The following is a 24,702-nucleotide window of genomic DNA, read 5'->3' as shown; positions in this document are numbered from 1 at the left end:
AAATGTAATTGACTCGAAGGTGAAGATCGGGAAATAAGCCGGGTTTACATTACTCGGCAGTTATTCGACGGCCTCAATGACTCTCCGGAAGCTCGTGCAGACAGCCAGGTGAAGCCGGAGACGAGATTTGCCCGCAAAAAAAAGGAAAAAAAAAAGAAAAAAAAAACAAAAGAAGGGGGAGGAAAGTCGTACGAGGCGCTATTCAGTATTCACACATCGCCTCCGGGGCCAAGATGCAGATTAGACACGACAGTCGCCGTTCGCCTCGTCTCGCCTTGCACAGCCGGCCAGCCTCCGTCCGCTCTTTCGAGGATAAGAGCACCCACTACATAACCCCTGGAGGAAATGCTTAGCCAGCTAATTACCCTCCCTCATTATTTCACGTCATGCCTCGCCGAGTGTATGCTTCTTCTTCTCCTCGTCGTATCAACGTTTGGATCGAACCTCTCGTCGAACGACATAATCCCGACAATGTGGTGCGCGCCTTTGCTTTGTGCCTTTGTAAGGACCTCGTGCTGAGAGGTGTCAACTCTGCTGAAGGTTTCACAGGGAAACATCGTCGTGATTTCTTGTTTAAGTTCTTACTTTTGGATGATTTTTTCTCGGTGAGACTGTCATCGAGGATTGGTCAAATTCGACACGCTGCGTCATTTGGTAAATGCAATTCATATTAATTTGGTCCAAGTGAATTCAACGTCATTGTACTGAGAGACAGAAAAGTGTAAGACGTGGAAGGGTTGAAGCGACCCGCGTTGGTTGTATTGAAATTCCTGGCCGCATGACCGAGCGTGTATTTTGAACTACAGTGGGAAAGTGCGAATATTCAGAATTCATGCAGTGAAAAATGTCACTTTACGCCATCGTCAGGAGAGTTAAGCTTGGAATTTAAAGCGCGCGACGCGGGGCTGACAGTCCCGTGAGAAATGGTATTTGAAATTTTCAGGAGTGTTGGATCGTTGGTTATATAGTGTCTGCGATCGCTGGCTCTTCCTCTTATCGGAAGACGGGTCATTCTCTAACCGTCCTCAATTTCGGAACCGCATCGCGCGAAATCCGCTGAAACGCAGCTTGTGTCATAAATGAGGAAATCCCCAATTAAGGCTCTGAAAGAAAGCGCTGACCAAATCAACTTGCACTTTTTTTTCTCTGAAATTGGTAAGACTTATTCTTCATCAGGTTCCTGCGAATTATGGTTTTTTTCGCGGCCGTGTGGTGTAATGAATTTGGCTATCGGCTTTGGACAAGATCATTTTGTTTTTTTGTTGTACGAGACTTTGGCCAGACTCCACTATAGTTTTACAGTCATGTTACATGTTTGTACATTTATTTTTTGTATTTTTAATAGAAATTGATCGGAATTTGGTTTTATCGAGAAGCCGTGTCATCTTGAGATCGTTTTCAAATTTAATGGTAACAAAGAAGATTGTTTAACTTGAGTTCTAAGTATCGAGTTGAAGTTTTGAGTAAGTTGAAACAATCTTTTCTTCACCATTGATCTAAAAAAAAATCCCAAGACAAGATATTCTTTCATGGAAACCAAATTCATATGCATTCACGTTAATTGTTCAGGAAATTAGTGAAGGAATATGTACTCCTAACCGTAAAAATTTATTACGATTCCAAATTTCAGTTACGCCCTCTTGTATAATCCTCTTCGCAAATTATATCAATAATCAGTCAAGACATCGTACGATATCGAAACTGTATTATTCATCCCATGCCGGTTTTTCCGATCTGAAGTGATCGTCTCAAGTGCCAATGATAAATTTCTGCTGGACTCTTCCGAGTCATTATTTTCCTCTGGTCAAGTAAAAGTGTAAACGATACTGAAACTTGCCGTTCTTTACCACGATGGCGATGCGGAATTGACACAATAACGCAAGTGCAGCAGTTCATCGCTCATCATATTCTTCCAATCGCTTGGATCTAGCGGATAATAAGCCGCAGAATCGTCCAGAAGCTGATCACTAACCGGATGGCTGGAACTTGGAGCTTTCAGCGGAACATGACAGCTACGCTGTGTGCAGTGTGTGGTGCAGTGACCGAGGCGAGGCCCGGTGTTTGAGAGAGAAAGAGAGTGAGAGAGAGAGAGAGAAGCTCTGGGCAAACTGACCCAGATTGCCACCCTGGGATGCACATCCACCATCGTCTCGGCAAGTATAAATTCAAGTGGAAAGAGGAATATGGTGATTTGCGGAATATATGTATATGCCACCGTACGGATCTGCATCAAGCGCCTAAAATCCGTTCAGCGATTGGTCAGCAGCGGTAAGTTCTGCATATTCGAGTATAATTTCGCCGTGGTATAATAAATGAAAACGACTAACAATTAGGAAATTACCCGAGGTGAAGCTGACTAGATATCTTTATTCTTTTTTTTTTTCATGTACTGAGTCAGCTGTTTCAGAGGTAAGAAACCCCCTAAATAAGGGTTGAATTCCTGAAAGTAGAATCACTGGCGTATTATCGCTTATTAATAGTGAATAATATTTTTTCAAAAAAATTTACATTTTTATGATAAGAGAATCCTTGACACGCATCTCAGGTACTTTCCTTAGATCCAGGAAACTTGAGGTTCATGATTTCTGTTTATATTGAAGTTTTATTAGCGTTGATTATTCTCGAGGCCCTGAACTTCGTCTTGATTTACTTGGGAAAGTGGATGAATTTTTGATAGCTAATCCAGTTAACGAGGTGTACCGTGACCGGGGAAGCTGCAGCCTCGACAACGTCATCGTTAATCTTGATCCCCCGTTCCATGGTCTGAATAAACTATAACACAACTTTACCAGCATGACCTGGCGTCCCTGGACAGAGCGAGAAACAGAATAAGAGAGATGGAGGGAGGGAGGATTAGCCCTTTGCTCCGATGCGATTTAATCTCTGGTCGAGGGTCGGTCGCCGCGAGGAAACACTCGGGACTTGCACAGGAAATATCCGGGGAAAAGTTAGAGACAGTGATATCGGGTTCACAGTTGGCAGTATAGTTTCCTGAAAATTTGCAGTTGCTACACAACCTCGAGCTTGATTCAACGCGGTTTCGATCCTCTGACAGGACCTCGCAAACACTCGATTCTGTGTAGATACTGTGACTGCGGGACGCGTTTAATCGAATCCTCTGTAACGGACTGTGATTTGTGTTCCTTGATCGACACTCTCGACGATCCTTCTGAAGTTTGCTCAGCTGTATCGACGATGCAGCTGCAAATAGAGTTAGAAACACGAACGAAAGTGAAGACAGAGAAACTAATCGTTCGTAATGTAACTGCAGGAGAAGAGGATCCTATCCTGGGATCCGGTCTTTGGAGGCTTCTGGCAAAGGAGTTTCAAGATCGAGCCGGATAAGCTGAAAAACGGAAGAGCGTATAATTATCAGCCTCGAAGGCAGACGAGCTGAAGGCGCGACTCCAGGAAACCATCGGGGGCCTTTTGTCGCAGTATAGAAGCTGGCGTAAGTATTCATTATGGAAGGGTACAAAGTTTGGTGTGTTGGAGAAACGAGGAGGCACAGCTAATAGTGGTAGGACCGTTTTGCCCCCGGCTAGATATCCGGATACGGATCTTTGTCTTTGCACCATCACAGAGACAGGCCTGTAGCAGCGCTGCCGCTTCGGGTTTAATGAAAAAAATGAGCAAAACAAAAAGGAAAAAGAAAAAGAAAAAGAAAAAACTAACACTCGGTTGCCTTCTGGCACACGCCTGGACCAGTCAATTCTTACAATCAGACACTGACTGTTTTTGAGAGTCTGCCTATTATCTATCAGCGTTTTTTCTTCTCTTCATCTTCTTTTATTTGCTTATTTCTTTCCCCGTGGAGTTTGAGCCCACTTCGCACGGGTCTCGCAGCCTTTGACAGTCCTTATCTCGCCCCTTGTCATTATCGAAACAATACTTTGAGAGTGGGAGGGGAGGAGGGCGCTCGCTGCGAGCTTGAGGTGCCAGAAACATGGTGTACCATCCTTGTTCTTACCAGTTGTTTTTGTTTCCTTTCGTCCAGGCCGATGAAATACGAGGAAAAAAGGACACACCTCGAGGCTTGGAGCGAGAGATAAAGATAAAGATAGAGAAGGAAGGAGAGACGACAGCTGGTGATAACCTGAGAAAGAAAGTCCAAACTAGGTGACGAGAGTGGGATGAGAAGTGGGGTTGGCTTTTTGAAGAGAGGCGAAACTCGTCCGAGGCGACGGGCCGCTGCATCTGACAGATTTGAAATATTAACCCCCAGCCGAAAACGTCTCATGCAGATGAGAAAGAGCGAGAGAGTGTGAGAGGAAAGATTGCAAAAACGTTTATAACCTCGTCGGCTCTCCGTGTCGGAACTCCCGAGACTCACGTTCCAAATAGGCAAACTAGGAAACATTCTCTCTACACGCGAATGCCTCGACGACATCGTCCTTTCACCCGTTTCAACGCTTTGCAATATTGTTACAACTAACCGAGTCACGCATACCCTTCTCCGTGACTCGGTTACCAAAGTGCTTCTCAAATCGAACTCAAACAACCGAGCTTTTCCATCGCCATATTCTTGTGCTCCTAGCTGATCTCTGCTACACGTCAGAATTCGAATTTCAGACATCGTTGAAGTAGGTACTTGGAAGAATTTCGAGTAGTTTCAGAAACCGTTCAACCACTTGATACCGCAACTTAATGGTACTACGCCACCTTTGGATGCTCTTTTTCTAGAGTTCGAATGGATTTTGAGATAGTGCTTTTCAAATTGAGCACAATTAAACCAACTACTTTTGCTTCGACATATTCATGCCTGATACTACTCTTCACTAGATGCTGACCCTAAATTTCAGGTCCCTCTGAAAGATTCGTATAAGAATCTAGATCGGTTTCAACAATCTTTTATTTACTTGATACCAATATTGTGGGAATAAATCATTTGTTCAGTTGCTCTTAACCAGGTGTCTTCAAGACCTCGGCATTCCATCGACCGAAGGAGTCTCAAGTTCGAACGGATCTTAAAATATCGTCAAGTCATCTCAGGGCGCCAAGGTCGACCCGTAGAAGAAGCTACGAACTGGGCCACAGAGCAGCACCTTGTCATTTTTTCTCGAGGATTTAAGCATCATAGTAGAAGTGAAAAGCGGGTAGTTTGGCTAACAATGAGGCGCCGGCTACGCCTGCCCGTCTGGATGAGGCTGGAAGAACCGTGTAAAGAAGAGCGTGCAAAGGATGAGCACTAGACACTTGCTCTGAAAGTGTTGGATGTATACCTATCAGCCGGGGTAGCGCACCCAGAAAACTCAACCACCCGCATCCAATGTACGTTACTACAGTGGATGCTCTAACAACGACTGTCACTTTGGACAGTCTTCTACCTACGACCCTTGAAAAGGCCGATATGCACGGATCACAATCATAAATCCGAACAAGAGAGAAAACGGTTGCTTTCGGTGTTTCGATCCACGGTGAGTTATTTCAATATTCATTCTCCCCCGAGATTTTTGCATCCATCCAAGTAATGCACTTGCACAATGCACTCATTTAGCTAATACGTCATCCGTTAGAGGGCACGTTACCCCTTCGAATTCACTTGGGTATTCTTCCTTAACATGGCTTAGGTTCATTTACCATTTTCACACTCCATTATCTCTTCTCTGTGATCTTGACGTAGTCACGTTACTCGGGGTAATTATATGCACCATCCTTTATGATCAGGACAAAAACAACCGAGACGATGTCTTTGTTCAGTCGATTTAGCGTAACGTTAGTTCCGTCATTTTTCAATCCCCTTATTATGGCTCTAGGAAAACTGTGTTAAATTTACAACTACTGTAATAAAACCATTATGGAAACTTGTGTCAAAAGCAGAGACTCGTAGAGAGTAACCGCTGCAGGGAAACGGAAAAGAGGCTCTGAGTATAGAGCCACTGTTTCAGACTTCGAAAGTGCTCGGCGACCCCTTAAGAGTAACTAAATATTTACCCTTCCTTCTAGCTCTATCTCGTTCAATTTTGAAGACCCAGCAGATTATTCACGATAATGGCGCTGCCACGGTTAGCCAGGGACGCTTCCCGGCCTGACGAATAATTATAGTAAACACGAAGTGGAACTTCATCGCCAAGAGTCTTCTATCTCGGGCAGGCTGCAATCGATCAGCGCCAGAAGAGCGAGCAAACGAGCAAAGTAAGTGAGTGATGTGGCCCAATGTATAAAGGTCCGGGGGCAAAAGTGGGACGAAAATAGGCCTTCAAACACTCGGAGGTGCGTGTGCAGTTCCCCACTCTCCCCTTTCTTTTTGTCGTCTTGGTTCTTCTTCGCCTATGTCTTATTTCTCCTCCTCCTCATCTTCCTCTTTCTCCTCATCATCTTTCTTATCCTCTTTTGTCCAATAGAAAAAGCTCCGCAGCACACGTGAGGAGGAGGGCGGGGTGATGAAGAGAGACCCTGGCGAAAAGTTCATCTTGAAAGGAGCTTGACGCCTCGGCGTACCCTACAAAGAAGTTATTAGTGGCAGCAAGCCCAGGGTCAACAGAAGATTTCCTCTCCCTCAGGCTCCTCTGGTCATCATAACTTGGGTCAAGGTCTTTTCGTGGCATGTTTAGTCAGCCCGGATCACCGTAAATCAACGGATCTGTAGAATATATTTCAAACTTACCGCCTCGATTCGGTATTACATCGTCACCTTGTCTCCTGAAAAATTCAGGTACTCTCTGACATTCTATATCTTCCTCTTTCCAGCAGCCCGTTTACTTTCTTTCTGTCTCTATCATCTTGCGCAACCCCAAAAACGCGAGAACTCGCGACAGGCCCTCAATCTCGCGTGCTTAGACTTCCTCGGTGACATATTATCCGCAAAAAAAAAAACGTAGAGGCAGGAGGGCAGGGGTAGAAATTTATTTCTTCATTTCTTATTCATCATTTATACTCTTCCTCCACGCTCTTGACACGCCAAGGCTTAGGTACGAAATCAAAAAATGGAACTGGGCTGTTCGATTTTTCAATGGATAAAATGGCGCTGTGAGTATATTTAGCGAGTGTGTTGCCTCGTTTCGAATAAAATGAAGCACTGCTGTACGTGACTAGTTAATGGATTTTTGTACAGTCAAATCGAAGAGATAAGTTGGCCCCGAAATCGATACTTTCTGTTCGCTTTGCGTGTTAGTCGTACATTAATTATCCCGTAGTCCTACTGTAAACGAAAGTTTCGACATCAATCGTGTTTCGGTTAAAATCGCTTCAAAATTCTTGAACGTTTAGTATATTTGTTTGATTTAACTCTGTGCAATGATTTATTTTATTCGAAAGATTGTTTTTTACAAATTTACCGAAACGCTTTTTAATATTTTGACATTGTTACGTATTTAATTTCACTACATTGCACCGATATTGATTTTGATCTAAAAGTGAAAATATTGAATTTACTGCTGAAAAAAAATGAAATCCGTTTCACTGACTTTCTAAATAATAGTGATCTTAATCAAATGAGCCATCGTAGCGTGAATTCAATTTTCAAGTAATTTGAAATAAAGCATAGATATCTTTTGTTCAAGATTTCAGTATTTTCTATTTTTCTATTTTCAAATAGTGTTATAGCTAACGATTATCGTATAAATAATTCGATAAATACACAAGTTTCACTACTACCTCGTAATAAAATTGAGCTCACCCTATGATTAACTTACAATTATTCATACATTTCGAACATTGCTTTTGGTAATGAATGACTGATTATCTAGTGGATTCCACGTATCATCAAATAATCTTTTAGTCTGTGTTTCCCATTAATTCTGATGGTAATTACCGTTCACTATGTGTATATACCTGACAACCAATCGATTGTGAAAATTGTTTGATTGGTTGTTATTTACCGCGTCAATTGTTGCATTAATCATTAATGCAATAAGTTTTCACTGTTGTTTTCATTAGTTCGTCTATTTACCAGAGGACAGAGTAAACAGTTAGCGCAATTGTCATGTGATTTTTCACCCCGAGTTAACCGGGCTGCTGATATAGGGACGTTTGTCGCCCCGAATAATGAAACCCTGAAGGGTGCAATTCGCGAGTTCGTTGCCAGAAAACTAAACTCGTGAATCCGGTTAGTATTCAGAGAGGCTTCTTGGTATAAATCATAGTGGCAAATAGCAGGGGTTCAGCTATAAATTTTTCAGAATATATTTTTAAACTCAGCGTAGAGAGAAATGAGAAAACTACGAGGCGAGGACGAATTATCCTCGTCTCCAGAAACGGAACACGGTGAAAAGGATGTAGAATATTTGATACGTTGCAATAATTAATCTAACCAGCAAAACGATCGCTATACTACGATTGATCTAAAAGTTCAACTATGCAATTTGTTTCACCTCATTCATATTCTATAAGATATATATCGGGATGTACATTTTCTTGCAATAGGTGTTGAATGCGTTAATTTTTCGCAGACATTGAATTCGCTAGAAATTGTGTTCACCTTTGTCAAACTCGTTGGATCGTACCTCCTTATATTTTCATTAACGTGTGTTCTGGTTCTTCTTAAATTGTTATCTTATGCGATATGCAAATGAGCTTTAACAGCTCAGTTAAATATTCTCTTTGACCATCACAAGAAAATAAATATATATAACAGAGTAGATCATGCTTGAAACATGAAAAGAAGAATGCGATCTACTTTTACAGAATGATATGAAAAAAAAAAACAGTTGGTGCAAAACTCAGCGAGACTGGTTCTGAATTAAACATGCAATTTGTCCTTGCGTTTCAGTTTCAATTGGCAAGACTTGTGCAAAGTAAATTTACTGGTATAACAAAAAAAAAATTTCATTAGGCTGGCGCATTACGCAAGGAGCAGAACAGAATTGTATCGTGTACGAGTAGAGATTATGCGTTACCGAATGTCTCTTACATTCTAGTCTCTCCTTTTCCGTCTCTTTCTTTTTTCTATGTACGCGCGAAAATTATACACCAGCTAAGACCAATTTCCTGCTGTATTGGCGTCTATTATGTATAATTCATAACCCGCGTAACCTGACGTGCAGGATAAGGTGTGCAGCACGTCAGTGACGTGGCTCAATATACCCGCCGACCCATTTGCTTAAAGTAATTTCCGTTCAATTTTCGGATCTCGATGTTCGAATTGAATTTACGCGTTCTCAACCCGTCAATGAAGCTCCCTGAGGCAAAGCGTAAGCCTCCTATCAAACACTTGTTCAAATGACCCTGAAGTTCCGCGTCACCCGGAGAGTCGCTAGTAAAATTCCCCGGAATGCAGACTTTTTTTCATCTCAATTCTCTTCTGTTCCCGAAGTAGGTATATATGTGGCAAAGAAAGTCTGCGTGGTAAATAATGTGTTTCATGCTGCAATTAAAAATCCCAGTGTCAAAAAATCTATCAACGAAAGATTACTGACCAATAATTTTCAATTGTAAAATTCTCTGAATTTATCCAAGATTTTTTCCATCTGAAATTCGAATTTTTCACATACTTTTCACCCGGTTAATTGAAAAGTCAGTTTCCGTGTGTAAAAATTTCACATTGATACAGCAATTTTCGAATTACATAATCACGGTGTAATTCAATTATGAACATGTGATTATTTAGATTGCAAAAAAAGCAAGTGCCTTGAGCGACTTTATAATCTCAAATCACGTTAACCTTGAAATTATTTTACACTGCACCCGAAATTCCGTGGCCACTTTAGATTCCGTACAGCCGGTTTAATTCCCGTAGATTTTCGTTCTCGGTGGTTCGAAGCGTCGCTTTGTAAACCAATAAACGAGGAACCTACTTTGGCAGGTGTGAAAGACGGTGGTAATAGGAGGTTAATTCACCGGTCCGTTTCGCCCTATAGATTTGCATCCGGAGGGTAGCGAGTGACGGTGAGTGAACGGCAATATAAACGCCGTCTCGATAATCCCGTCGTTGATGAAGGCGAGGGGATAAGGGGTTGGAGATAAGGTATAGGTGATAATTAACGACACGGGCAGACACGCAGCTACATAGGTACATTGGACCCGACATCCGCCGACCAAAACGGAGTGATTCACACCCTTTATATCCCGTCACCATATTCACTCTGCGTGCAAACAAACACGGACGAACGTTTCGCGTGTTTTATTGCGTCTGTATGATAATACACAACACACATTCGTTATTCGCATCGTGTGTGTACGCGCGTTAACCCGATTTTAAACGGTGCGGTATTATTCATCCGGTTTATTTCTATACCTATATATTTATTACAATGTACAGGAGCAATTAGTCGTCCAGTTGCGAGATAAAATATCGGGGAAATGGTGCGCAGCGTTTCTCGTTGTAGAAAACCGAATCGGTATGAGTGAGTTCGTGATATTATGGGTATAATGCATTATATGTGCGGTATGTTTCATGCATTTTACGTGCAGCGACGTATCACAGCTATAAAGCCGGTACATCTATAAGTGTCAGCGAATTTCATATTACTTGGAATATCGACTTGACTTGTACTCTTTATTTACTGATTATCTTCCGGTTTGTGTTACTATCTGCGTTTTGTTTTCCAGTTTTCGAATACCGCATGAGTGGAGCGGATTTGAAGTTTGAGGTGAATTCTTAGATAATAATCTACACTTTGGCTTGCATTCCATGTTTATCTATACCTTTCAAAATTAATCTTTACGAAATTCACTCTTCCACTGGATCTTTTTTAGTCAGATGTGACTAGACTATCGTCAGAGACTTTTTGCAAGTCTTCGTTTCATCACGTTATTGTCTGGGCCAATTTTTTGACGTGAGCTTGTAGCTGCATCAATTAAACTCTCCTGGTCCTGCAGGATGCAGGCAGGAAACAACCGCCAAGAGAGATAGACACTCGCTTTGATACGCGACAGCAATTGTGCACAGTAGTTACACCATTCGATCTGCTTGTGCGCTGGTAATACACACGTGGTTATTGCACCGGTTCACAAGAGATGCGATGCGTAACATATGCTTTTGGAATTTTCATTATTCTAGGAAAGTTCAACTTGTATAGACACCGCTTTTCAACCGACCACCCCAACCCATATTCGAGCAACTTTAGTAACGTTTCGTATTATGAATCTAGGCATTAAGCCAGCTTATCCATCATCGTGGCAGCTACTTTTCGCCAATGGCTCCCGGATACGTTTTGGCATATAGTGACAGATGTAGGTCGAATGGATTCCCCAATTAAATCTGTTTTCCGTGCCGCGACGTGGCCCGGATGGAGCCAGATAAGTCCGAGGGCGAGAAAACAACTTATGAGATTTTTGGTTTGTTTTTCTCCTGTGCTTCGGTCCTCTTCTACTTAATTGGATTTATAATTGTAAAGAAAAAAAAAAAAAAAGAATTTATCAATTGAAATCGATGAATAAGAAGTGCGTGCGAACGATGCTGGTCCTCGATATTGTTAAATTTTTTTGCACTTCTATTCCTTCTACATACTTTCTGTCGTATTCGCAAAGTTGAATTGGATTCCTCGGAAGAGGAAATAAGAATTAAAATACATTAATAAAGAAAATTAGACATGAAGTTTCTAGTAAAGCACGATTAACGTTGTTTCTCGATTTTTCTGAATTTCGTCGTACTTTGTTTTCTTCTGTATACTTCTGTTCATATTCAAGAACAGCGAAGTTTAATTACATTATTAGAAGAGCAAAAAAAAATTTTAATTGTTCGCAAAGGAAATTAGATATCAAGTTAAAAAAAAAAAAACGAATAAAGTAGTTTTTCAATTTCTCTCTCTCTTTCGTCACACTCTGATTAATTTTTTCTATTTTTGGAATTTCATTAAGGATCCTGAAGAAAAAAACTAATTCTAATAGATGAACACAAGATGTAAAAAAAACGTGTGAATGAGGTTACAGGGTGATTAATTTTTCGACGATTCGGGTGTCAGGATTTACGCGAAGAGTTATCAACCCACCGCGACTTCCGGTCGCAAAATGGCCGCCGCTTTTGGAAAATCGTTAATACCCGTAGGTTTTCCGACAAAACATTACGAAATTCACTATCAGGACCTTTAATTGCAAATTCGCTACATGATATTGGAAAGAAGAAAATTGATGATTCATATTTTTTTTCAACAGTTTTTTTCCTCCCGATCGGAGAGTTTAAAATTCGTTTATTAACCAACTTCACAACTCTTTTACTTCCCTGCCCGACTATTCTAATTTTGTTTTCTTTAGATATTATTCTTTTTCTTATCAACCGACGAGAAATTCTTCAGAGTTCGAACGAATTACGCGATTCTCTGTAGGCGTAAATTACTCCCAAAGAATTTTATTTCCTCCACTGTAAGTACACATCTATACATATAGATATAAAACTTATATGTTGACGATAGATAAACTTTTTACTTTGAGGGAGATTTTCTCCCGACTGCTGACAAATACCCTAAGCGGGTACAGCAATATTTGGAATGCGTCTAGTCAGCCTCAGTAGCAGTTAAGATGACATCGTTTGCTTTTCCAACTCACGAGAGACGTGTTTATGGTGGTAAATATCAACCATAAATATCTGCAATAAACTTGAAATTTATTTACGTAATAAAAAATGACTGAAAAAATACGAATTTTATTCCTTCTGAATAAAATTCTGTAATTCTAATACTAACGTTGGTTTACATCATAACAAATATACATTTTTCTGCATTTCGTGTTTTGTATTCTTTCAATACTTCGACTACCTAAATCTCAGTGAAATATAAGGTTAAAATTCTTGACAGGCAATTGAAACTTATTTTCGAGATCAAGGAAATATTACTGCAATTAAACTTGGCTTGATTGAATCCCGTAATTATTTTTTATTCCTCATCACCACTGTGTATAGATATATTTTTAAATGAGACTCACCGATGCAGAGTCCGCATAGTAATAAAATCGTGATCCTCGCGTAGAATTTCACCGAAGAAGAAGACATGGTACCGCCTTGAAGTTGCGCGTGCAGTCCAAAAATTTATTTCAGTCACACTTTTTCGTTTCGGTATCTCTCTCTTCCTCTCCCTCTGCCCTTTATTTTACTTGTAATTTTTACCCCTCTGCTTATACCAACTTTATTTTACTTCTTGATTATCACACACAACGAAGTATGAAACGAACAACTTTTCTGCGATGGATAAAGTCGCTGAGTATTCTGTATTCTTAATTATTTCTTGTTTATTTCCTATCAAAGCAGCGATGAACGAGGTTGCAATATCTCTCTCGCAGAATCTGCTACTGCTGCTGGCAAACCGTCGCAAAACTTTACAAACGAAAGATTATTTATACTATTAAATTTTCTTCGATCACTGCGAAGCTCAAAAAACACCTCGACACTGGAACTCGGTTCTGGAACTTGTCATTAATACTATTAGCTCACTTATTTCCACGATTTCAGTCGACTCAACGTTTATTTCACCCTCGGTAACTCGAGCATTCGTTTTTATACTTATCACATGAATTTCTGCTGTAATAATCGATTAATTTATATCACTGCAGAGGCGACGAAATGCAATCGTAAATTTGCAATATACCGTCTGCAGAAACTTTACAACGCTATTCATATGTATAGTAATAAAAGTTGTAAAATACTTTTTCACCAAGTCTCTCTCCGCTTAGTTTATTCTAACAAGGATTGTATTTTTCTCTTTCTGTTTCAATATCGGATCATGAGGTGAAAATCAATGATTCAATATTTTGTTGTAAAATTTTGTCAGCAGCAGCGATCGGTTGGCTAAAATTTTTTAAGAAAAAAACCCAACAAATGTAACGAAAGAAAACGAGGAATAGAAATAAAAAATTATTCCTACTCTTGTTATTATTCGTTTGTCAAATCGAAATTCTTAATCTTCCTCGGCAGTTTTTTTTTCTTTTTCCCTTGTTTTTTGACCGTACTTCGAGTACGGTTTTTACGGTGATATTCTTCAAGCTCGATCGAGGGAGAGCGTCGCTTTCACCTGCGTCGTCAGCGGCGTCGCTGTTCAACTGACGTAGAGTTTCGCGCAAAGCCTTGTGCGGCCCGCGGAATCGGACCAACCCTTGTGCGCAACGCGGAACTTGAAAGGTACTCATGATTTTCTTTAAAAACTGACAAAACTGCTAATCCATCGATTTTACTTCGTCACATTGAGCTTGTTTTTCTTTCTTTTTTTTTTAATGATTTAATCTGATTCCCTTTTTTCTTTTTTACTCTGCATGTATACCAAAAAGTAAAAACCCAGAATTGAAAAATTAACTGGAAGGACGAATTTTGAGAAACCACAGTAAGAATAATGATGATAATGATGAATGAGTGTCAACAAAAAATTTTGAGCGACTTAGAATAATTCAATCAGTGTTAACGTAGTCAAAGTGATTACTAATGATATAATTTGATATTATTAATTTATCTCTGATATTGAAATTTCATTCTGTGAAAAAATTGAATAAAGCTGAAGTGTTTCATGGGTTATATGATTTCTTGTCATGAATGTTTTTCTTCACTGTTACACATTCATGTATATTTGATAAGTTGATACAATTTTTACAATTGCGAACAATGAACGAAATATTGTTTACAAAATTAGAACAAAAATTCATCGTATACACATTTTATCTGCAACCTTGATTGGATCGTATTATGAGACATAGCGCAGTTAATATACTTGTATGATGTATAATATTACAGGTATTGCATAAAACTGCTGCTGAATTCATAATTGGCTAATTTTGCCATGTATACTTGATACACAAAGTAACATTCATCGGCTGTACAATACAAAATATATTCCTACGAAGAGTAGACCTTCTACTCGTCCTCTTCCCGCGTTTATAACAAGGGATTAATGGCGGGAATTCTTCCTTTATAATTATTCTTTTGTAAAAATTGAGCACAAAGATGTCTGGGCCGTAGCTTTTCTTCTTTTGCAAGCTTCAAATATACACCGTAAGCTTCATCTGTATATAATAAACTTCTTCAGAGAGTTTAAGCGCTTGACTAAGTGATGAATTTACAATAGTAATGCGGTGATGATTGCTTCTGAATCGTTAAAATATTACAACACGCGTGAAAGCTTGCCAATGTTTAATTTTAATAATATTTCTCGCCGCTTTGTCTTGTAAGCCTTTCGTTACGATTAAATATATCTATACAATTGCATGCAATATGTCAAATATAATTTTCGCATTCAACTTTATACATTCCATAATTAATTCATTGTGTCCGAGCTCAAGAGCTTTCACATAATCATACGAACAGACTAGCTCGACGATTTACCAGCATCGACTAGTCGAGAATCGAGACGACGGTTCTACAGATCTGTTTTTTTGCCCATTCTGTGTACATTCGTGTAATGTTACCAGTTGCACACTCGCTGGTATAATCCACGAGCAGCAGCGGAAACGTCAGCGTGAAGAGAAAAGCCCCTTGATGCATCTATTTCCCGGAATGACTTAGCCAACCAAATCCATCAGGTTGGCTTATCACTCTACTTGATTGCCGGGGTTGGGGAGTATTTGCAAAACGATTAGTAGACAATTCGCCTTCACAGCATGGAGGGAACGACTCGACCAGATTGCTGCATATCCTGCAGCGTTCTTCGATCCAGCAGCTCGACTGCGTTGTGATAAATTTCGTTTTATCGCCTGGTGTACAGGGGCGAAAATAAAACCCCCCGCGAATTTTGCGGGGACCACGTGCTGTGTTATATGCTAAATAAACACCGTTCTCCGCGCGATTTTATTCGTTTTCATTCTATTCTTTTTTCCACCCTTTTTTCAATCTTCTTCTTTTTCTGTCACGCTTTTGATTTTCTTTTCGCTCTTGCTTTTACGCATGTCACAAAATAGTCGGAAAAATAGTGGCAGAGGGGAAAATCCGTCACGTTGCATCGATGCTGCAACTTCAACCCATATCTATACCTCGCTTTTTTCTTCTCTTATACTATTTTTTACGGATAGAGACGGTTTTTTATCGCGTCACGTGTGTGGGTGTTTGCAGTGTGGCACGTTTTATTTTATTTTCACTCCACGCCTGCGGACTATTTTATAATTCGTACCATCTGCACGGCAACGAAATTCGGACTTTCGATTTGAAGACAGTCGAGGGCGGGATTTGAAATACTAGACGAGAATTTTATTCATGTTACTATAATACAATCTTGTCGAGTGTCTGGGAAATAGTGTAAAACAAAGTTGAGTTATTTGTAAGCTTTCAGCTAGAGCTGACGGTATTTACATTCTTATTTTATTATATTTTCACCTTAGAAATTACGTTCCAAGCAACGAAACAATTTTTAATTTCTCATTTTTTAAACGACGGAAGAAGATATTTTTCCTGTGATTAATTCTTCACTGGGGTATATATAATATTTAAAAATATTCAGAAAGAATGTAAATCGGTGAAATCACTTCACTGATCCGAATGTTGAGGATTTGGGAAGATATGAACCGCTCGCAACACAAAATCCTAAATAAATATACCAAATTCTGGGACGCTTTATCGAAAATCTTGAAAATTTTCAATTGATTCGTAAAATTTCATGTTCATATTTTCAAAGCCATTTCACAGATGTTAAAACTTGTTTGTTACAGTTTGTCCAGTAAAAATGTGAACATTTCAATTTATATTCTTTCTGTTTCAAGTCTCTTGTCAAAATGAAAAACTTAAAACAACTTTGAACTTCCTACACCGATTCTTTATTCATTTATTGTATTGACTTTACAGAATTTGATACAATAATTTATAAAATTTATCGCACTCGAAAATTTTTGCTAGAATGTTTGAATAAGTTTTAATGTTTCACGTAAATTTGCGATAACCTAAGAAATCCTGTACTCTGCAAATTGCAAAGCAATGTTTCATTGCAAGCTATGCATAACTAATTTTAGCATGCAAATATGTAACAAATTAAAACTTTTACTGCTCCACTCGGTTTTCTAAAAATTTAACAAAAAATTGACATTGAAACTATCATCTGATAGACTAGTTCTGTAATACATACATAGTAGATAGATCGTTATTAAATTGAACTGTATTTTACGGTATATTAAATTGCAATTCAGATAGAGTAACTCGGATATAAATTTTACGCCGATACTTTAATGCCGGCGTCGAACGCGAGTTCACTTCTCCAGTAGGACAAATTAATCTTTAACAACGTTGTCGCCGACACACATGACTATGTATACATATACATACATTACCTATATCGGTTGAATGTACGAAGCACACGTAGGTGAGTACATAACATCGACAAGCGAAACTTCTGCACGCGGTATAGCGTATAAGCACCAGCTGACGCGAACCATCTTAGACACATCCAAGAATTTTCCAGAACTCAACTTGCGGGCACGACTAGAGATTTGTGTATACAGCTAGAGAGTTTCGAAATACTTCGCAAGTCTTTTGCAGCTGCAGCGAATGGAGCATATATAGTAAACTATCTCGTTCCGCGGGCGGGAAATTTTTACAGCACATCTACTACATATTGCATATCACAACATACAAAAAGATAAAGTAAAAACTTTATCTCTTACGTTTTTTCGATAATTTTTGGCACTTAATTGACAGTTTGAACGTGTCATGAATGAAATTTTTAGAGTTTTGTATGATTTTTCCATTCTTGTGAATTATAATTATACACTTGAGGAATATACACGATGTAAATTAGTGCAGCAATCTCAAATGATATTAATGAATGTGAATGAATCAGTCGGGGTGGCCACTCTCCTGGAAAACTTGGAAAATCTCGAATTGTCAGAGAATTCCATTTGGCATGGAAAAGTCAGGGAATTTTGTGCAGGTCGAGGAATTTATCGAAGTAAAGGGTGTCCTAAAATTCACGCGACAAGTAATTTTGATAGAAAACACAGGTTTATAATTAAAAACTGTACATTTTTTGTTGATTCATAAAGTATGCAGTATTGGGTCATGTATGGAATAGCATATCTAGTAAATGACCTCCTGAAGGATTTGCTGGCACATACGCACCAGCAAAATATAAGTTTTTAATTATAAGCCTGTGTTTTCTATCAAAATTACTTCTTCCGTGAATTTTCGGACACCCTTTACTTGTCTTAGATAAGCACATACACCTACGATTGAAAAAAAACGTGTTATTCTATGCTGACAAATAATGTATTCCTCAAAACCCGACCTCTGCCCTGATTTCAAATACGAAAACTCTCCGTAGAGAACTCAATTCTTCAAACTCGAATAGATAGTTGTCATTTATGTTGTGTCTGATTTGGTAGCTGTACCAACATTTTTTAAAAATATTTCGGCTAAAGTTAAGTGAATGAAAAAAAAAATTAATAAACTTAAAATTGGGTTAGGGAAACAGGGAAAAGTCAGGGATTTTTCAAATCGAAATTGAGTGTTCACCCTGTTAGTGTAATCGACGAAACAAATTTCAAACAATTTTGAAATTCTTTTTAAGTTTCTTTTTCAATGTTTTAGTGTTTTTTTTTTCTTCATGTTTTCTAAGTTTGAATTTATTAAATACTACGCGTCGAGGCGATGCATGGTTAGAGGGGAAAATTCTTACTTTAAGAGAGGGGTAATATGCGTACATAATATGCGTCTAGGTGTAATAACCTGAATTCTACCTGCTAGTAAAGTATATTCTAGGTGGTTATTAAATTCTAGGTCGCGCGAAACGTTCTAGCCTCTAAAATGACCAAATTTAATTACCGCTATTACACTGTGCTGCTTGCACTGGGAATTTCTATAGGTATGTATACATACCGACTTTTGCACTTGCCTGTACCCTGCACTCGGGTAAAAAGGAAAGAAACGTAATTTGATAATTTCGGAACCGTGAAATAATTTTTTACCTTCAAACAAAATTTCATAATATAATTGATCAATGATCTGTATTGACAAGTGAATCAATTTTAATACCGAACTAAAGCACTTAACAACGGATAAATGTTGAGTCGTTGGGATAATTTTGAATTTTTATTAAAAAACAAAAAAAAAACTGTTTGTATAAACTTGTTTTAAGTACAAATTCTATAATTTTCGTGGGCATCCTTGAAGATATTTTCTCTCGTAATACTTTTTCATCATGTCTGATGACGATGATTCTTAGTCAAGGAGCTTTTTGATCGCAAACGACGGGTTGAACCGTGTCATTACAAAAAGCGGGCCGGCAGGCGACGGACATTTGGGCTCGACTAAGAGCCGTCACGAAACCCTTCCTTTGTGAGTATGTTTTAAGTCTGATCGTCGACGACAGGCACTGAATGAAGCTAAATGTATCCGAAGCGAACCCGAAAAGGTTTCTAAAGGCGGTCTCGAGACTCAAGTTTTCCGATCCTTATGCCGTCACCATTTATCCCGCAGTGGATAACAATAATCAATAACACACGATTGTGTCCGATGTTCCTGATCTTTGGCGAGGGTGATGAATGGCCAACGGAAGGACCTTCGAATCGCCTGATTCTCAACTCGGTATCACTGCAGATACGGTGACCAGAACAAGTGTTATTGAAGATTCAAGATCAGACTAATGCAGCGATTCGGATTCTTAATCTTGAATCAACTCTAACCGAAATAAAATAATCGCATATTCTTCTTTGAAATGAATTACTTTAAGAATTGAAATATATCTTTCAGATAATTATCCTCTGAATTTTACATCTGTTGACAAGAAAAAGTCACAAGATAATTAAATTCATTCAATTGAACGAATTCTTGATTATTAGCAAGTGAAACATTTATTCAGGTCGAATAAATTCTCACTGATTCTGTTCAGAATTAACCAACTGTCTGTACATATTATGTTGTGTAAAATGAAGTAAGCTTTCCTTGGGTTAAGTATATGATCCAATTACATATTTACTTGCTAATAGCATCCGTATACTTGACTAGAATAAAGGCTATTAACAATAAGTACCGGATAAGAATAATCATTTGGCCCGCGAAACCTTTTGGGCTAATTATGGTTTTATTACGGCGTTGGCGGAAAACAGAAAATTGCGTTCAGGAATATTTAAATATTGATATCAAGGGCTCCAATTAAAACGGGCGTCTTATTTTCTCTTACTACAATTATTAAATGCGTGACTTTGAAAAAAATAGTCGATTTCTCTGGACCAGTCTATTATACATGATATGTCTGTATCATATTCGGTAGAAAATATTTAGTTCCATGTTCCTCAATTGATTCAAAGTAAAATGAAGTGTAGAAACGGCCAAAAACGATGAAAGTAACGGTTTTTCGTCATTGTCAGTATGTTCCACCACTTCGTAAAATTTTTAAAAATAGAGCGTGTTTTTTTAATCAAAATACACTTAAGATAGAAATTTTACAGTGGCGTATACCTTTGTTATCGATAAAACTATCTTTAAACGAATTAGGAATTTTCTTTTTCACAGGGAGGGGGGAGAAAAAGATCTGAAAAAATCAAATTGAATTTAATCTACTTTCTCTATACACTGTATTACTTCATAAGGATTCGTTAACTAGGCGATAAGTTAAGGAATAAATCCGAAAAACTGTGTTTTTTGAGCTGGTAAGTTTAAGGTAGGTTTTTACTGTACCAACATAACAAAACCATAATTAGCCCAAAAGGTTTCTCGGGCCAAATCACTATTCTTATCCGGCATTATCCTTCTTCTTTTATGATATGTTCATACAGATAAAAAATCTTGAAAACTCCTCGGTTTCAAAAAACATGTGATATAGGTCAGATTCTTGCCAGGTTTGCAAAAAAAAAAGAAAAAACTGTCTTACACGTATTTGACGATAACAACGTTTACTGTAAAAAATTCCAGTTGTTTAAAAATTAATCGTTCTTTGTCAATTTAAACTTATAATTACATTTCCTACATTTCATCTGGTTTTCCCACTGAATACGACAGCGTTTTCTTTTTTTTTTTTTTTTTTTTTTTTTTACCTTTTACCCTATATACTTTGTCATCGTAGAATTTTCTTTTTTCTGGAAAGGTGGACACCCTGATTAAGTTATCTCCCCTCATGGCGAACCTAATTTTGGACGAGGGGGGGGGGGATAGGATGTGCAGTCTTGAGGCGAAATAACTCAAGCGGCTTGAATTATCGACCAACCAGAGACGGAAGTCTTGGGCTCGGTTTTGTTGACGGATGTAGTTCTTAGAAGTGAAACAGATGGCGCCACAATCCGGATTAGCGAAAAGTATCATGTGTGCCAACGTGACCAACGCGGAGATTGATGCGGGTGGGGAAAGTATGTCGGTGTGAGAAATCCCGCCGTGTGGCGCTGCGGTGAGTGTTATTAATTCCCGTCAGCTGTGAAATCTCCGCTTGTTCCGTCAGTTTACTTTGTGGCGATTTAACGGTGAAATTACATGAAATTACACGCGTTACATGTAAGAAAGACACATCCAGAGATACTTTCGTTGAATAACTGCGCGTATGAGTTGCGTGAAGTTTGCTGCGTCTGACGATATTTTTGATTTTTTCTACTTCTACTATCGGTGATAACAATTACAGCTGTTAACAACAACGCGGAGAACCGCACAAGCAAATTATGGCCAACGAAGTAAGGATGATAGTAAAATGGTGCGGAAAGGAATACGAAATATGCAACATAACCGAAAACGACACCGTATCAACCCTCAAGGATATCGTCCATAAGGAAACTGGCGTAAGGCCTGAACGACAGAAGCTTCTCAACCTCAGATTTAAAGGTTATGTTATGTTGTGTTTTGACTCGATAGTCCTTATCATCGCTCTGCTCGTCTTTGCGTTGGTTTTCATTCTTGTCAACGCCATAACGATGCTGATCATTGGATCGACGATTAATTCATTATCGATTTACGAATGTGTTTTTTATAATATTCGGATAATGCCGATGATCGAACTGTCGTTCCATAATTTAAATATCTAGCCTTTATTTCTGTACATAAATAACTATACAGGGTAATATACAGTCACGATTTATCCTTAAGGATATAAACACGTGGACGGGAGTTTCATCTAACATGCCGATAACAAGCTGTTTATTCGTCTTATTTTATTTATCGAATCCATCGAGGCTGTACAGTTCTTTCTTATAGACGAATCGCGTTTAGTTGCATCAGACATTCAATGACGATATACCGGAAAAAATTCAGTTTTTGTTGACTGTTAAGTATTAACGATTCACAAAAATATTATTGATGTCATATGTTAACTCCAATAATTATATTCGTGTTATTTCAAAGCAGAACTTGAGAATTATCGTTGTTATTGCTGAATTTTAGCAGATATCATAAACTTTTTTATTTCAACCAGTATTCTGATTTAAATAAATGGTGAAGGTTTAGAAATTAGCCGAAAGTTTAATTATGCTTTAGCCATTCCTGTTTTCATAGCTATTTACATAACAATTTCCATCTTCCCAAAGCTAGGAACATTAATTTTGTAAATCGAATAAAATTTCAAGTATGCACATAATTTCAACATGCACGGCGTTGGCACACTGGACGTTTTATTTCGGTTTTGAATTATTCGTGGCTTTCACACCAAATTCAATGGCGTCAGAAATAAATAAAGACATAAGTTTACCTCGAGAAAAATCTTGTACATTGGGAATTCAGTCTGTGACATTTTTCTCTATTGATGAGTAAAAAATGAAAGAACCGAAAGTATTCTCGTTTCGATATTCACGATAATCGATCCGGAGTAAGTGCTACTTGGAATGCGAAAAAGGATCGCTTCAATCAGTAGAAAATGTCGGAAAAGAAAATCCTGCAATAATTCTAAAGAATCAAAATAATCTTCACTTCTCTGTTTATGTAATTTATCTCGGAAAAATGAGCTTCGATCAACAAGGGTCGTCATCGCAATTATTGTTATCACGCCATACGTAAACCACGTTTTCTGGTTTACACCATCAGCAAAATCGAGAGCTGTTAACAAACTTTATGTTTTACCAAATCCAGGTAAAGCAGCGCAGGACGAAGACACAATCGGAAAACTGAGTATAAAGCCGGGCTTCAAGCTGATGCTGATGGGCTCGCGAGAGGAGGACATCGCGGAAGCGAGCCAAGCGCCGGAAAACGTCCCGGACGTGGTGAACGACCTGGACATAGCCGAGGAAGAGGTGATAATCGAGAAGGCCGAGGTTTACCTGGCGAAAATAAACCGCAGGATACAGGACTACCAGGTAATAGAGCTGAACCCGCTTCGAGAGGGAATGAAGCTGCTGGTCTTGGACATAGACTACACCCTCTTCGACCACAGATCGGTGGCGGAGAGCGGCCATCTACTGATGCGGCCGTATCTCCACGAGTTCCTTACCATGGCCTACAAGTACTACGACATCGTGATATGGTCCGCGACGAGCATGAAGTGGATAAACGAGAAGATGCGGATGCTCGGAGTCTCTTCTCATCCGAATTACAAGATAGCCTTTCACTTGGACTCGTTGGCGATGATAACGGTCCACACGCCGAAGTACAGCGTCGTCGATGTCAAGCCGCTAGGTGTTATATGGGGAAAATACAAGCAGTTCTCGGCTAAGAACACCATCATGTTCGACGACATAAGACGGAATTTCCTTATGAACCCGCAATCCGGGCTCAGGATAAGGCCTTACAAACAGGCACACTTCAACAGGGATAAAGATCGAGAACTGCTCAAACTCGCCAAGTATTTGAAACTCATTGCCAAAGTTAACGACTTTGAGACCCTGAATCATAGGAAGTGGGAGGAATATGTGTCGAAGAAAAAGAGGAGCGAGAGGCGCAGCGAAGGGGATGAGCAGAAACGCTAGTATTTTTGAATCGAATTATGCAAATTTTGTTGTTCCGATTCCCCTCTCCAGCCGTTGCGACGACATATTTTTCACCCCTTGACGATTTTGTTCAATATTATTATCTCCTTGTTTAGTTTATGTTGTACAAGTATACGGAATATATGAACGCGGACACTGCCTGCTGTACAGGTTTTACCACACAGCTTTGGTATTCGATGAGAAGAGGAGTAATTGTGTTTTTTATACCTATAATAGAGACGTCGTATATTAGACGATGTGATTATGGTAAGATTACCTGTATGTAAAATTAATTAAAAATATGTATTTTCGATATGACGGATTCTTATACGTAGCTGAAGTTGTTGTTCATTATGCTCAGGAGGTCAGGAATGATTTTTGCCCATTAGCATAAGTGACTGTACTATTATATTTACAGTATGATGAATATATGTATACCCTTTCACTCCGTTTTCGCGTATGTACTTTGGCGCATTTATTGTATCGTGTATAAATGTTAAGTTATTTATGAATCCTGTATAGAAATAAATTTTTCTTTGTTTTCTTCTTTTTTCCAGCATTATTAGCGAACTATAATCTAACCCGCCCTCTAACTCAAGAGATGTTTTACGAAAATTCATTAGACCTCTTTTTAGGATCCAAGGATCAGAGACTATAATAATTTTACAGCGCACATGGATTTGAAAAAGGATTGTTTCAAGCTGTGGAACAGTTTGGTCACATTCAATATTACTTATCGTCGGCCAGTTTCATGCTTATCATTCTAAATGAAGAATATTTCAGCAAACGCTTGTACACACGCAGACATTAATTCAGAGACGGCTAGATTTTCGGCCGAGTCAATTACAGTTGGTAACGTAGATTCAGCCTGCAGTGCCGCTACTGGCTGAATCTGTGTTACCAACGTAATCGATTAGGCCGAAAAAATAGACGTCTCTGAACATCAAAAAATCGCCTCACTTCAATTTAAATAGTCAACTTTACCAAAACTGCATCATTTTTCGTACTGAATATCATCATATTTTGTTATATTACGGAAATAATTAGATGTATCAA

General features: G+C 38.8%; 2 protein-coding genes across 2 annotated transcripts in view; one reads left to right on the top strand and one right to left on the bottom strand.

Moving 5' to 3' along the window:
• Positions 1–13,575, bottom strand: part of LOC124409405 (lymphocyte antigen 6G) — a 54,536-nt gene extending 40,961 nt beyond the window's left edge. Inside the window, exon 1 of the mRNA XM_046886997.1 lies at positions 12,799–13,575. Within this exon, the coding sequence (XP_046742953.1) occupies positions 12,799–12,865 (67 nt within the window). The 5' untranslated portion in view covers positions 12,866–13,575. The remainder of the gene's footprint in view (positions 1–12,798) is intronic.
• Positions 13,576–21,176: 7,601 nt separating this feature from the next.
• On the top strand, positions 21,177–23,959 carry LOC124409305 (ubiquitin-like domain-containing CTD phosphatase 1). Its single transcript, XM_046886844.1, has 2 exons — positions 21,177–21,577; positions 22,814–23,959. The coding sequence occupies exons 1-2, from the start codon at positions 21,418–21,420 to the stop codon at positions 23,644–23,646; spliced, it is 993 nt and encodes a 330-aa protein (XP_046742800.1). The 5' UTR covers positions 21,177–21,417; the 3' UTR covers positions 23,647–23,959.
• The last annotated feature ends 743 nt before the right edge of the window (positions 23,960–24,702 follow it).

Source organism: Diprion similis, chromosome 8 (genome assembly GCF_021155765.1).
Source record: "Diprion similis isolate iyDipSimi1 chromosome 8, iyDipSimi1.1, whole genome shotgun sequence".
NCBI lineage: Eukaryota > Metazoa > Arthropoda > Insecta > Hymenoptera > Diprionidae > Diprion > Diprion similis.
Note: the sequence above shows the minus strand (reverse complement) of the source record. Positions and strands in the feature narration are given on the sequence as shown.